This window comes from Maylandia zebra, linkage group LG18, assembly GCF_041146795.1.
Source record: "Maylandia zebra isolate NMK-2024a linkage group LG18, Mzebra_GT3a, whole genome shotgun sequence".
Lineage (NCBI taxonomy): Eukaryota > Metazoa > Chordata > Actinopteri > Cichliformes > Cichlidae > Maylandia > Maylandia zebra.
The window spans coordinates 8,787,662-8,800,603 of NC_135184.1; the positions used below are offsets into that span (position 1 = coordinate 8,787,662).

The window sequence follows — 12,942 nt, forward strand, 5'->3', positions numbered from 1 at the left end:
AAAGAGCAGCTGTACCTTTTATTATCGCTCTGAAACCTTATAGCCCAGAGGCAAACCTGAAGCCTTTTTTTTTTTGCCTGATGTTTTCTGTGATGCTGGACTTGCTGGCCAGTTTTAAAATGAAAAAAAAAAAAGATGCCTATAGTTTCTCCCAGGTGCTCTTGGCTCATGTACCGCAAACGTGTGTTTTTGATGCTACATTCAGTTAGTTTGCTCTCCTCCTCTTCTGCAACCTTTCTTTGTGTGCCCCTCCTTTGCGTGTCTTGATGGGAGTTCCGCTGAAGCGCACTTAAGCAGATGTTCTTCCTGCAGAAAAAAAAAAAAATCCATTCCACCGCCGGTGCAAGGATGCGATAACGCTCCACACCGAATATAAACCTGTCTCCCGCTTGACAATTTGGTTCCAATTAAATTATTTATATGCGCCGTATTTTCAGGGGTGAGGAGACCGCTTTGAGGCATATTTTCTTATAAGAAGTTCCCCCACGTTGGCTTGGTCTTGTTGTCAATTATGTCATATTTTCCTTTTGGTTGAGATTTGAATGAGTGAGCACCGGCATATTTGGAAGATAGTAGGAGAGGAGAGGGCGCGAAGGGTGCACACGAGGCCGAGATATGTGGAACTTCACGTGGCAAACAAACGAAACCGCAGCTACCATGTTAGGCTTTACTTACCGTAACGAGGGACTCCATGTTTTAGTATAGATCTCTGGTTCTGATTCACAATTTGTCACCCTCATTGAATGCAGAGGAGAATTAGCTTGCCTCATCACCCGTTATCAAGGGAGCGCTGTTAAATACCATAATTTGAGCCAATTTGAATACTGTTATACACCCAGACAGTTCACTCTTCAGTGATTTTTGCGGTGTTCCAGTTTCAGCTACAGCCTTTAGAATCCCTTCATTATGTCGGGTCATTTATATTCTCATTCTCCTTTTCCTCTGACCTGCTCATTTCCATAATGCCTGTCCTGTTTGAGCTTCCTCTGGACCAGCCGATGCATATGCATGGAGTTAAAAACTGACACAGATATTGACAAAGGAGAGTTAGAATGCCATTAGAGGTATGAGACAGCGCTCTTGTTGTTGCTTTGACCCGTCGAGAGCCACTGTCTGCTGTAGTCGCTTCATCTTTGCTGGTCCCTCAGGTCGCATGGTCCCTGGATGCCAGGGCTGCAACTGACTCATTGCTCTTACACTGGCCTCGCAGACATACAAGTAGATAGCCATTTGTCTACTTTTTTGTCCCTCTGACAGCTTGTCTGTGTGTCGGTGTGTGTGCGTATTGTGTCTGAGCTTTCAGAAAGACAGATAGAGATATATAGATAATCTGACAAGCAGAGAAAGAGATGGGCGGGGGGAGATAGAGAGAAAGAGTGAGATCGAGGCGGGTAATGCACTTTGTGGGTTTATCTGATTTGTGTGTTTGTGTGTGCTACTATTTTTGCCTGTGTTTTCATATGAGCACTGCATCTCACTGACTTATGATGCATTTATATCACTCAGTCTCGTGATTTTTTTCTTCCCTCTCTCCTGTTACCTAGAAGACGACCCCTTGCAGCCAATGACCTCCGATGAGACGGTGCCCGTGGGGGGTACGGTGACATTGACCTGTCGGGTGGCAGAGAGCGACAATTCCTCACTGCAGTGGTCCAACACTGCACAGCAGACCCTGTACTTTGGAGAGAAGAGAGGTGAGAGGAAGTCAGGGATGGAGTATCATTAGGAGCTAATTACAGAATATGTACAAATTCTGCTAATTTACTTTGCCAAATGTGCTTTGGATCAGTGCTTTTCAAACCACTTGTGCTCAAGTCACACCAAAGGGCAGACCAACATTTCAGTGCGCACCTTAATCCTCAAAATGTGACACAAAATAGTCACCAGTTCTTATTTGGTTTGATTTTTGTCACCTCACTTGCAGCATCTGGTCTCAGCCTGACACCTGAATTTCAGATACTTTCATATAAAAGTCTTGCTGCCTCTGGTTTCTATCCAGTGCTCTTTTTAAAAAAGCCAAGGTTCTCTCAGAAGGATGTTTAGTTTCTAAGTGCCTCTTTAGCTTGCACCGTGTTAGCTTTAGCCAGCTTTTCCTGACAGATGACTTTCAGGCTGAGGGCTGTTAACATCCCCTGTCCAGCTGTCGAAGCCAAAAGAAGCGGGTTTTTTTCCCTCCCATAAGGCAGCAGATTTTTTGCACTGATGGTTATTTAGAGAAAATTAGTATGTAAAAAGTACTAAACAACCTATTAGTTTATCCATAGCTTTTTGTGCAATTCAAACCTGAAATCATGGCAAAGCGTGCAATAGACACGCCGTTTGGCATGCAGAAGTTGCCGTAACAGCAAGGGGAGATAATATATTTAAAGCCAAAAAGTCGCTAGTGACCAAGGAAGGTATGAAGTAGGTTTCAGGGTCCTTAATCACCAGAAATCATGAAGCTAGGTGGTTAATATGTATATACATGTAAATGTGCTAAAAATGTCTGTTTAAACGCTCGTATTCTTGTTGGCTTAAAATAAAACATCTCCCTCTGCTGGTACTCCAGCTTACTGCAACTTCTACATGCGTGTCCATTTCACACTTAGAAGAAGCAAAGTGTGGAATGGACACGGTGGACCGGCATGTCTATTACACATTTTTCTGTGATACGGGGTTGCCAATAATATATTGTGATAATAACATATGTTGGACACCTGGACTTACCCCAGTGGACACTATATGGGGATCATGGGTGTCAAATTGATGTTAGTACATCAGCCACACATATATATATCTATGTTGGCCCAGTAAAGACCCATTGCATAATAACATATAAAAAACAAAAACACATAAAATGTTCCCTTCCTAGGTACAATCTGAAAAAAACAAAACAAAACAAAAAAACGTGAACTTTCAACATCCTGTATCAGTTTTCCATTTTTTAATATCATTGTTAGAAAGAAGGCTGTAAAACTGAGATCGAGTCAGACTTCTGGGTCAGATGAAAAAACACCTTAGATAAAACTAAATATATATATGTATGTATTCTTTTACTTCTTTCTTGTATTAACCACTCCTGTAAGACATCCAGGACACTATTTGAGGCCACTTCTCACCCCAGTCCATTCCTATTTCATGATGTTGTTATGGGGACTGATGGAATGCACAGGGCTTACACAGCTATGACATAAATTTTGTTTTAGTGTGAGACCACAACCCTAAAACAAAAGTCACAGTTTGGTGAAGCATTTTAAAGCTCATGTCCTGGCTGTACCCTGCCTTTAACCCAATGACAGCTGGGATAGGCTCCAGCTCCCCACAGGAGGATCCTTAGCTTCTTATCCAAACCTGGATAAGGAGATAAGAAAATGAATGGATGGGGTTTAAAAGCTCAGTGCACCCCTGTTTGTGTCACAAGTAGGTGTAATTGAGAAAAGGAAAAAAGAAGAATTTGTGCACTTTCTGATTGTCGCTATAGCAGACAAGCAAACAGAATTAACAGCTAACAACTGCTCACAAACTGCTAGTGTCACAAATGAATTGTATTTGTGAACTATAAGGATATAAATGGTGAAGTAGTGTCATCCGCCACGTTGCTCCAAGGCTTAGATTACTAGTTTTGAGCTTGAGTAGTCATCGTGGCTCCAGCTTTTCCTCGCGCTACTCATTCTGTCCCTCAAGCAAAGTAAATGCTTAAAGACGAAGACACACATACACAAGTTGTCTCACGCACACGCACACACAGATCATTAAGCCCCTGAACTGTTAAAGGATCAAAAAACTTGGAAAAACAATGGCTATTTTCACTTTAGCTGTGATGTGTGTTATTGCAAGGGAACCCATGTAAAGGCTACTTTAATGATGCTTTCTAACACAGAGTGATGTCAAGAAGTTCAGTTCTGCACTTTTCTCTGTATTACCCATCAGAGATGTACGTGAGAACAGACATTAAACGGTCTTTAACCTTCCCACTCTGTAGTACAATGTGATGTCTGATTGTGCTCATGTGAGAATAGCACAGTTAATTCTCTGGTGAATTCACAGCAAATGAGTGGGCGTCATGTGTCCTGCCTCCGGCTCGCTCTACTCAGGCAGCTCCCTCACCTAAAGCAAACGGATGGAGAGAGAGTGAGGATGGCTGTGAAACTGACTGGCTGCTGTACATTTGAGAAAAGACAACTGCAGGCAAAGTCACAACCTAGCATGTTGAAAAAAAAAACACCCCAGCTATAGTAACAATTGGAAGGCGTAAAAATTATGGATATGCCTTGGACAGATGGCTGCACTTATGATTTTTCAGCAGCTTGCTTCACTAAAATGACCCCTAAAAGTGAATTAAACAATAGGATTTCACTCCCTCTTGAATATGTCTTGGATGCATTTGCATATTGCACACTATCTCATGTATCAAGGATGCATGAAGTATCATAACTAGATGTAAATAGAGTCTATTTAGATTTTTTTAAAGGTATATGCTTCCAATATATTTTCTGAAGAATATTAATTCTGTTTGAATGGAATTTTTGGAGGATGGGTGTGCAATAAAGATGTCTCCTGCTGCAATGTTGTTGAATGAGGCACCATAATTACTTCGTATAAACAGGGTCAAGTGCTTTGTTCGAGAAAAGCCTCAACGACATTAGGAGACCGAGATGGCAAGCAACATATTTTTCTAATATTGCACAGTGCCAAAAGCGCTCAGTTAGTGCAACAAATGAAAACTGACGACATAAACAAACTTCTGGGGGGCTAAAGTGCATCTTAGCGAAAAATTCAAACTGTTTTTAAGAAAATCTGTCACAGTTTTTTAATAACCCATTTTGTGCAACTTGATGGGCGAACTAGCTTTTGTGCCAGGCTGGCTTTTATTGACATTTTGAAAAGAGAGACTTCCCACTCAATGATACAGTGGTCAAAAAAAAAAATATCACACAACAGACCTCACATTTGAAAAGGGAAAAAAAAAGAGGTGCTGCTGGTGGGGTTAAAAAAATGACACTGTAAATAAGGACTGACATTAAATATGGATTTTTGGCTCTAATCATGCCTGTTGACTGTGCTCAAACCCATGGCTCAAAACATCATGAGGAGTGAAAAGGAGCATGCCCAGCAGCTAGTTGGAGTGACATTAATAGGCTATGATTGTGAGAAAAAAAATTGCTTTTTCTTTATTTGACATTATGACAAAAAATACTGCCAAAGTGGTGGTTAAAGACAAATACATTTTAAAAAAAAATCTCTGAAACTTTCTTGTAGTTTGTCCATTTTCTGTAGTCCAGCATCACAGAGCAGGCTTGGCACTTGGGAGTGAAAAAAGGAGAGAGTGGTACAGATGGAAGGAGTGATAGGATAGTTGGGGAATTACAAACGAGCCAGACGAGAGTGCTAGAAAGCCTCCCATATGCAGTAATACACGCTTAACAGTGGAAGTCAAGTAATTGAGAGATGGAGTTGAGAATTGCGAGAGTATAGATGGCTACAGGCTGAGAAGTTTTCACTGCAAAGGGCCAGACTTTTTGAAACAAACAATTTGGAAAACAGAGAGAGGCGCGAGAGAATGGGGAACAGAGGTGGGGAAGGGCAAATTGAGAGCGCAGCGAGTCTTTACTCCAGACGGAGCTTCAACCACAGTGTAGAGATTGAAGACAGAAAGTGAGGCTCTTCTCTGCAGTGATACAACACTTACAGATCGAACCCCTACTTGGTAGGGAATTGAGACGAGTATTGGAGAAGGAGGTGGTGGTGGAAGGGGAGAAGCAACCCATTGTAGTGGGTTAAAAAGCTGAGTTAAGAACCAGATCTGGGTGAATGGTGGTGCTGGAGGGGTGGAAGGTGTGACGGGAGTTGAGAAATCTTCGACCATGTCTTTTCTTTAAAGTGAAGCAGATGGGGGGAAGAAGGAAGGTAACGTCAGGTTCTTGTCTTTTTTACAGTAATGATATAAAAAGATAAAGCTACGGAGGTATTGACAGAGTAAGATTACAGATAATGACGATAATGACGAGGCTGAAGGGAGACTGGATAGTAAATAGAAGACAACGGTTGTCTAAGAGGAAAGAGAAAGAAGATGAGAGAGCATTTTGACTTTAAGCAGATGCTATTACTGTGATGGAAGCATTGAAAAGCAGAAAAGCATGTCCAAGATGCACAAGGAAATGGCCTTGAAGGACGGATTGCAAGAATTCAAATGAGAGGAGACTTTTTTTTTTTTGGTAGTTGTTGAAATGTATGATTTCACCTCCCATGTCTAGTCATTTGAATTTCTTATAACGCCATTTTAGTATGCTTAGGATAAATGCTTGCACTGTTTTATGTGGTATCACCTGCCGTTTTCTGTCATTAGTTTTAAGCAGGTAGCAGTAAAGCTTTTACTGGAAACAGCTGGAAACAAAGCTTATGAGATTTAAGTGAAACAGTGATGTAGTATAGTGGAAAATAAAAACAATGAGCATCTGCCCTCTTCCATAGTATGATTCAAACCAGAAATTTCAAATTGGGATTCATCACTGAATAATAGAATAATAGAAATCATTTTCAGGCCAGTTTTTGTGTAACTGAGCATACCGCAGCATTTTCTCCCTGCTTCTCTTCCTTATCAACGACTCCTTGACAGCCACTAACCTGAGCTGCCCTCTGATTATACTCATTCCTAGTCCCATTCCTCCAAAATGACAAGAAAGCCTTGCTCAACACTTTTGTACAGCACCATATATATTTCAAAAAAAGTGTCAAAAGCTTTCAGTGTTTAGTTATAACAGTAATTTGTGAAAATGTTCTTCCTCTTTCAGTTAACACCCTCCACACATTACCATTCCCGCCCCAAATTGTCTTGGTAGTTCACTGTAATTGTCGAGCCAAGAAAGAAAAAAGTCAAAGTCAGATTAAAAAGGTTAAATGAAAGGATGCTTGGCTCTAAAAAAGTGCAGTATGAGAGCGGGAAAAGAGTGACTTAAAATTCCTCAGTTGTCCAGTTTGGACATGATAGATAGAAATGAGGCAGCAAGTCATCTCTGCGGTTGGCCCAGACAGTAAAGCGCAGGCAGTGCACTTCAGAACTGAGACAGCAAGACATAGATGGATGAGAGTGAGGAGAAAAAAGAAGGGCATATCAGAACAGGAATAAAAAAGCGGAAAAAATTAGAGATACGATTGAAAAAAAAATCAGAGGGGGAGAAAAGAAAAGGAGACGAGAACGGGGAATGAGAGGAATCAGAACTTCTCACCATCATGTTTCAACATAGCACAGCATGCAGCAGGCTTTGTAGCGGGAGGGAGTGAGGGATGAGCGAACAGCATGGTGAGCGATAAAAGAAGACGCACAAGAAAGGACGAAGCAAATGATGAGTGACAACTCCTTACAGAGATAGCCACCACACAGCAGACTGTGGAACTGACGAAACTGTTCTGTGACAAAATCTGAGATGGCAAAGGAGAAAAGGGAATAATCAAAGATGGAATGACAGATGCTTGTTTTTCTTTAAACAGGTATCCCTATTAAAATGAAAACCTTGCCGTTGATGCATACATGACAGTTTCACCATCATTAAAGCAAGGAGAAGAACAGGAGGGGAGGAGATAAAGAGAGATGTGATGCAAAAATGAACGGAGGGTATGAGGGCAGAGTGGTAGATGTGACACTATAGAGAGAGCAGAATTGGGTTTATAAAAATGATACAGGGAAAGTAACTTGGAAAGAGACCTGGAATTCAATTTATAAATACATTTTTATTCACAAGTAATATGAAAAATGAAACATCTAAGCCCATGCTGTGATATATGAAATGTTGACGTTGTTGGCATTATCACAGGGTCACATCAATTCAATCCAATTCTCCATGGTAGATTGAAAGCTCAAGCTGACTTTTATCATTAATCACTTAGCCAAAACCATTGATATCAGTTAAATTTGATCCTGCTTTCACAGATGAGAGGTGATACAGAGAGGCAGTGACACAGAGAAGGGAACAGAGAAAAGGGGCACATTTAAAAAAAAAAAGAAATACAAATCCTTTTTAAAGCTTCATGGAAGTGAATTGAAAGAGAACACGTTAAAAAATAGAGTAAAAGAACAAAACTGAGGAAACCAGTCTGGTTCCAGTGGAGCAGAGCTAATGAGAGTTCTGCAGCTATAACAGACCAGTTAAAGATGAAGCAAAACAGGAAATTAATTGTTGAGGGACATAAAGCCCAGTTGTGTTTATTAAAGCAGATACAATTACAAAAAAAATGCTTTTTACAGCTAATCCTGTCCTGCATTAATCCAAGCGTGCACATTTAGTGCAAAGGAGCCTGTCACTGCATGGCATAAATAAATGATCTGATAACTGTAGCCAACACAGGATATTTTGATACATTTAAGGCTTTAATTTGAGATCATTTATTTTAAGACCCTTTTAAGGACTCACATACACCCTGGAGGGAACATGTGCAAGTGAATGGATGGATGGATGAGTGAAAAAAAGACCTTTTGCTGCTAATAGAAGAGATTAGCCAGCTAGGAAGGCATGAAAACAGATGGGTTCTGTTAAGGTTCAAAAATTGAGGAAGGATACAAGAGGTGATCAAAGAATAACCACACTGATCCGGCCGGGTGAAGTCAAACGATGATTTTAATACACGCGTGGGAAGAACACTCTGTACGCAGACAGCAAGTGGTCTTCAACTTAATTAAAGAATACACAGATTTTTATAGCATCAGGGTTTGATTTACTGACGCCCCTTCATGCGTCACAGACAGGATATATACACACGTCAAATCAAAACCACAACGACTTTTAACACAGAACATCATCTTCTATTTTCATGGCTGGCCCTTCCTGTCTACCTTTCAGTTCTTGTCTTGTTCCTCTTTCATGCCGAGACAACAAGAAACGGTTCCTCTTTTACCGAGACACTTTCGCAGTTAGCACCAGACATGACTAACCTCTCCTCTAAATAAATCTAACTAAAAGTGTGTGTGTTGACCTCACTCAGCCTCTATGTCACCTCTCGCACTTCTGACCTTTTTACCAGACCAGAGGCTCACTGAGACTATGTGTATGTCTTCTACTAAATAAATGTTCTAAGCAAAAACCTCTAATGAAACCTTAATATAAAATAACCTAATATAAGTGTTTTGTAAGCATGTATTGCAATCCCTTCTATGTTCTAGTTTTCCCTCAGCATGGACCATCTAGACACTCTCACTAGTGAAGCTTTAGACCATTAATGAACCTGAACATCAACTCAAATAAGCACAGATATGCATTGTGTATAAAATAGTTATAACTGCACCTGGAATACAAGATTAATCTGATAACTTGTATGCATAAACATCTTAAGGCCATCTTAAAGCTATCTGTTACATTGTTAAAGCAATGATCGTCTTAGCCTGCTGCTCAAAATAACTTTCTGCTTTCACTTCTGCAAACTCTCTGCAACTTCCTGTCAGCCTGCAACTTAGTCTTTCTGAAAGACACACACTGTTCAACCTCTGAATGCAATATAAACTACAGATTATATTATTAATGCAATGGTGATGATGATAATTCTTTAACAATAGCAGTAAAATAATTTCCCTGCTCCACATTCCCTCTCTCGACCTCTGGCACACCAGAGGTCGCAATACATTGTGTCCTCGCTCAGACCCTCTCTAGCCGTCCTCTGGCTCAACCAGCTCCCATTCGAGAACACTCCATGCGTAAGCTTAGGTTTTCTCGGTCCCTCTCTTGTGGCCTCGGACCTCCCTGTGGTCGTCGAGATCTTCTGCAAAGGAAACAAAACACCTTTTCCTGCACCTTTTCCTGCACCTCCCTAACTTATCCTATTTGGGACTCTTCAATCAAAAGCCTGATCCTAATTATCTTCTTAACTTATTGACTTGTATTTATATATATTCTTCAACGTTACTCATCACTTGCTCTATTTTCCCTTATCTGATCATCAACATCCTGTCAAGTTCCTTCACTCTAATCTTAAGTCACCCTTTTAACAAGAAAATCATTATAAGCGCCTATTCTACTAAAAGCTCCAAAAGAAAACAACCACTTTAATCAATTAAGTTTAAGCATATAAGCAATTACTCCTGTACACATTTCCTATGTTATAACCCGTTTTTGGTATAGCCTTTTTATTTCATTTTGCTCCTTTTAATGTAACAATACCTTCTAATTTGAGTTTATCAGACTTAACCAAAATATATGCTTTCCTTTCTCTTTGGTCCTTCTTTAAGTTCAGTTAAAAGCTAAATGAATTTGAGGCCTTTTTCCCCGGAATCAATACTGTCATGTGTGTTTCTGGACACACTGGCATTGTATCTTCTAAACAGGATTCAGTTCTTTAATCCTTTAACCTTAACATAAAAATAACAGTTTCAGTTTTAGCATATCCAAATGACCAAAACCCCCAAACATAATCACGCATAATAAGAACCAAAAAAGTCCTAAAATGATCCTAAATTATTAAACCCTAAATTCCCCCTTTTATTTTGACACATTTCATGTGTCACAATACTATATAAAACTCAAAATGCTCAGTTTTTCCCCACTCATGATCCAATCTATGTCCTAAAAATAAACTTAAAACAGAACAATTATCAGTCATGTGTTTCTTCAATTAATGGTAACTGAGTTATATCAGAAATGTTTCCCTTTAACATTGAGCATTCTCCCAACAATATACTATAATACCATAATCTAACCCCAGTCAACAAAACAGAAATTTTCTCTGGTATAAGCCAATTGTTTGTCCACATTTATTCATTCCCCCACCTTCATCCAGTCACACACATTCACATTCAGTCACACCATATATTTGCTAATAGTGGAGCTTCAGATCAGATTCTCCACCCTCAGCAAAATGAGCTCAGTCATTTTTTATTTTCCATAGGAAAATATTTCTTTATGCTTTTGGACTGGATTGACTCGCTACAATCCTTTTTTACAGGGACTTATGACCTGATTAGTCCCCACAGGTAGCTTTCTCCTCAGCCAGTTGTAATCTGGAAAGCCCCCCTTACATTTGCTCTTCCCGAAAATTTGTCAGCGCTGTTGCAGGCCTGCTTAGAACAAAAATGAGAAAAAATAGAGCTGATTATTAGCTCACAAAACACAAAACAAAATCACCTGACCGGTTTTCTTTAAGTGCACTGTTACAAAATAATGGGCCCCTCTCAGACATGTCCATATTTACTAAAACCCCTCTATTAAAAACAAAAACAACCCAAACCTAACTGACAAAATCAACCCATCACCCCAACAACCTCAACACCCTTAAACACACAAGTTTTGCCACCACATAATTTCACCTCCTCAATACACAGAAAGTCTCATTAAAACCACACAATTTGCATACGAAAATCACCCCCTTTATGCACTTCAACATACTTGGATTCAACATAAAACATAACCCCCCTTACAACAACATATCACTAAACTATAAATTTCCTACCCCAATCTGCACTTCTCTTCTCTGCTATGCTTCCTCTTCTGAAAGCCTCAGTCACACACACACACACAGGAAGCTCCTTCGTCACCACTCACTCCTAGGGATGGGTATCGAAAACCGGTTCTTGTTGAGAACCGGTTCCCACTGTTTCAATTCCTTGGAATCGTTTGCCACTTTTATAAACGATTCCCTTATCGATTCCAGTCGCCCCGAATGAAAGTTTGGTTACACTTTATGAGAAAGGATGACAACAGGGCAACGTGCAATACTTGCAAAGTAGAGATTTCATCAAAGGGAGGAAACACTACGAACATGCAAAAGCATTTGCTCAAAAAACACGCGATTGCGTTCAACGAATGTCGTGTTTTTGATCCGCTCCGGACTAGCGAAGCTCAACCCAGCAGCAGCGGTAGCGTTTCCACGTCCTCTCCCGTTAATACTGCAGGTAACTAATCAATTAGCATTGCACATTATGTTAGCGCGATTTACCTTATTACAAAACCTGCTATTACTGTGCGTTGCATTTAGATAACCATGATGAGAGAGACAGAGTCTGGCTGGCTCAGATGCTGGCAGTTCTCGCTGCAGTCTACCGGTAGCGTCTCCTTTCAGGCCAGGATAGACGAATGTCACCGAGCAGTGTCTAAGTTTGTGGTCAAAGGCTTGCACCCATTTGCCACAGCAGATGCCCCCGATTTCACTTTGGTAAGTGAATGTGTTTAATTGTAGGCAGGGACATTACTGGATATTCTTGTGTAATTGCTACAGAATAATTTATGTTAAACTTTGTTATTGCTACAGGAGAATATTTATTTTATTATTTTACATATACATTTTTTTTCCTGGGGACCCTGTGACACCCCATTGAAGAGCCGTAGGCTGTGGATCTCTTAAGATCTCACTGTTGGGTTTGTAAGGCCATGTTACTCCTAAATTTCTATCTTGTTCAAAGAGAAGATATAAAACACAGTTCTAAGCTAATCGACTTTAGTGTTCTCCTTTTTAAAAAAAAAAGAATCGATAAGAGAATCGATAAGGAATCGAATCGTTAAACAGAATCGAAAATGGAATCGGAATCGTTAAAATCTTATCAATACCCATCCCTACTCACTCCAAGTGATTTGCATACTTAGTCATATCTCAAGAAGTTGCCGTAACAAGAGGAACATATGTTTAAACATTACCAACTCATTAAATTATTTTATTTCTTTCTACAGTGATCACTACTTGATCACTCAGTTCCAGAGCACTCCTAAGTCACTCTTTTAAAACTACTTTAATCACCTTTTTTTCATAACTCCCTTTGTCATATGGCTTCTTCTATTCCTCAATCACAAACTCAAATGTATTTTATTAAACATTCACACCATTGTATCATTCATACAAAAATAGCAAGCTGTTCTTCATTGCGTATGTTTGTGTTCTAAGCCAGGTTTAATCAGTGTCTATACAAACAATCATCATGAGCTTGTCTTGTCTTTATAAGGTTAATGCATTTTCTGTTTGTGTATGTGAATTTGCATATGTTGCTTTTGC

At 39.9% G+C, this 12,942-nt stretch overlaps 1 protein-coding gene across 5 annotated transcripts in view; it reads left to right on the forward strand.

Moving 5' to 3' along the window:
• cadm3 (cell adhesion molecule 3) overlaps positions 1-12,942 on the forward strand; it is a 114,692-nt gene that overhangs the window by 39,866 nt on the left and 61,884 nt on the right. For all 5 annotated transcript variants that reach the window (XM_014413461.4, XM_076877214.1, XM_004555159.5 and 2 more), the window contains exon 3: positions 1,545-1,694. In XM_014413461.4, the coding sequence (XP_014268947.1) occupies positions 1,545-1,694 (150 nt within the window). The remainder of the gene's footprint in view (positions 1-1,544; positions 1,695-12,942) is intronic.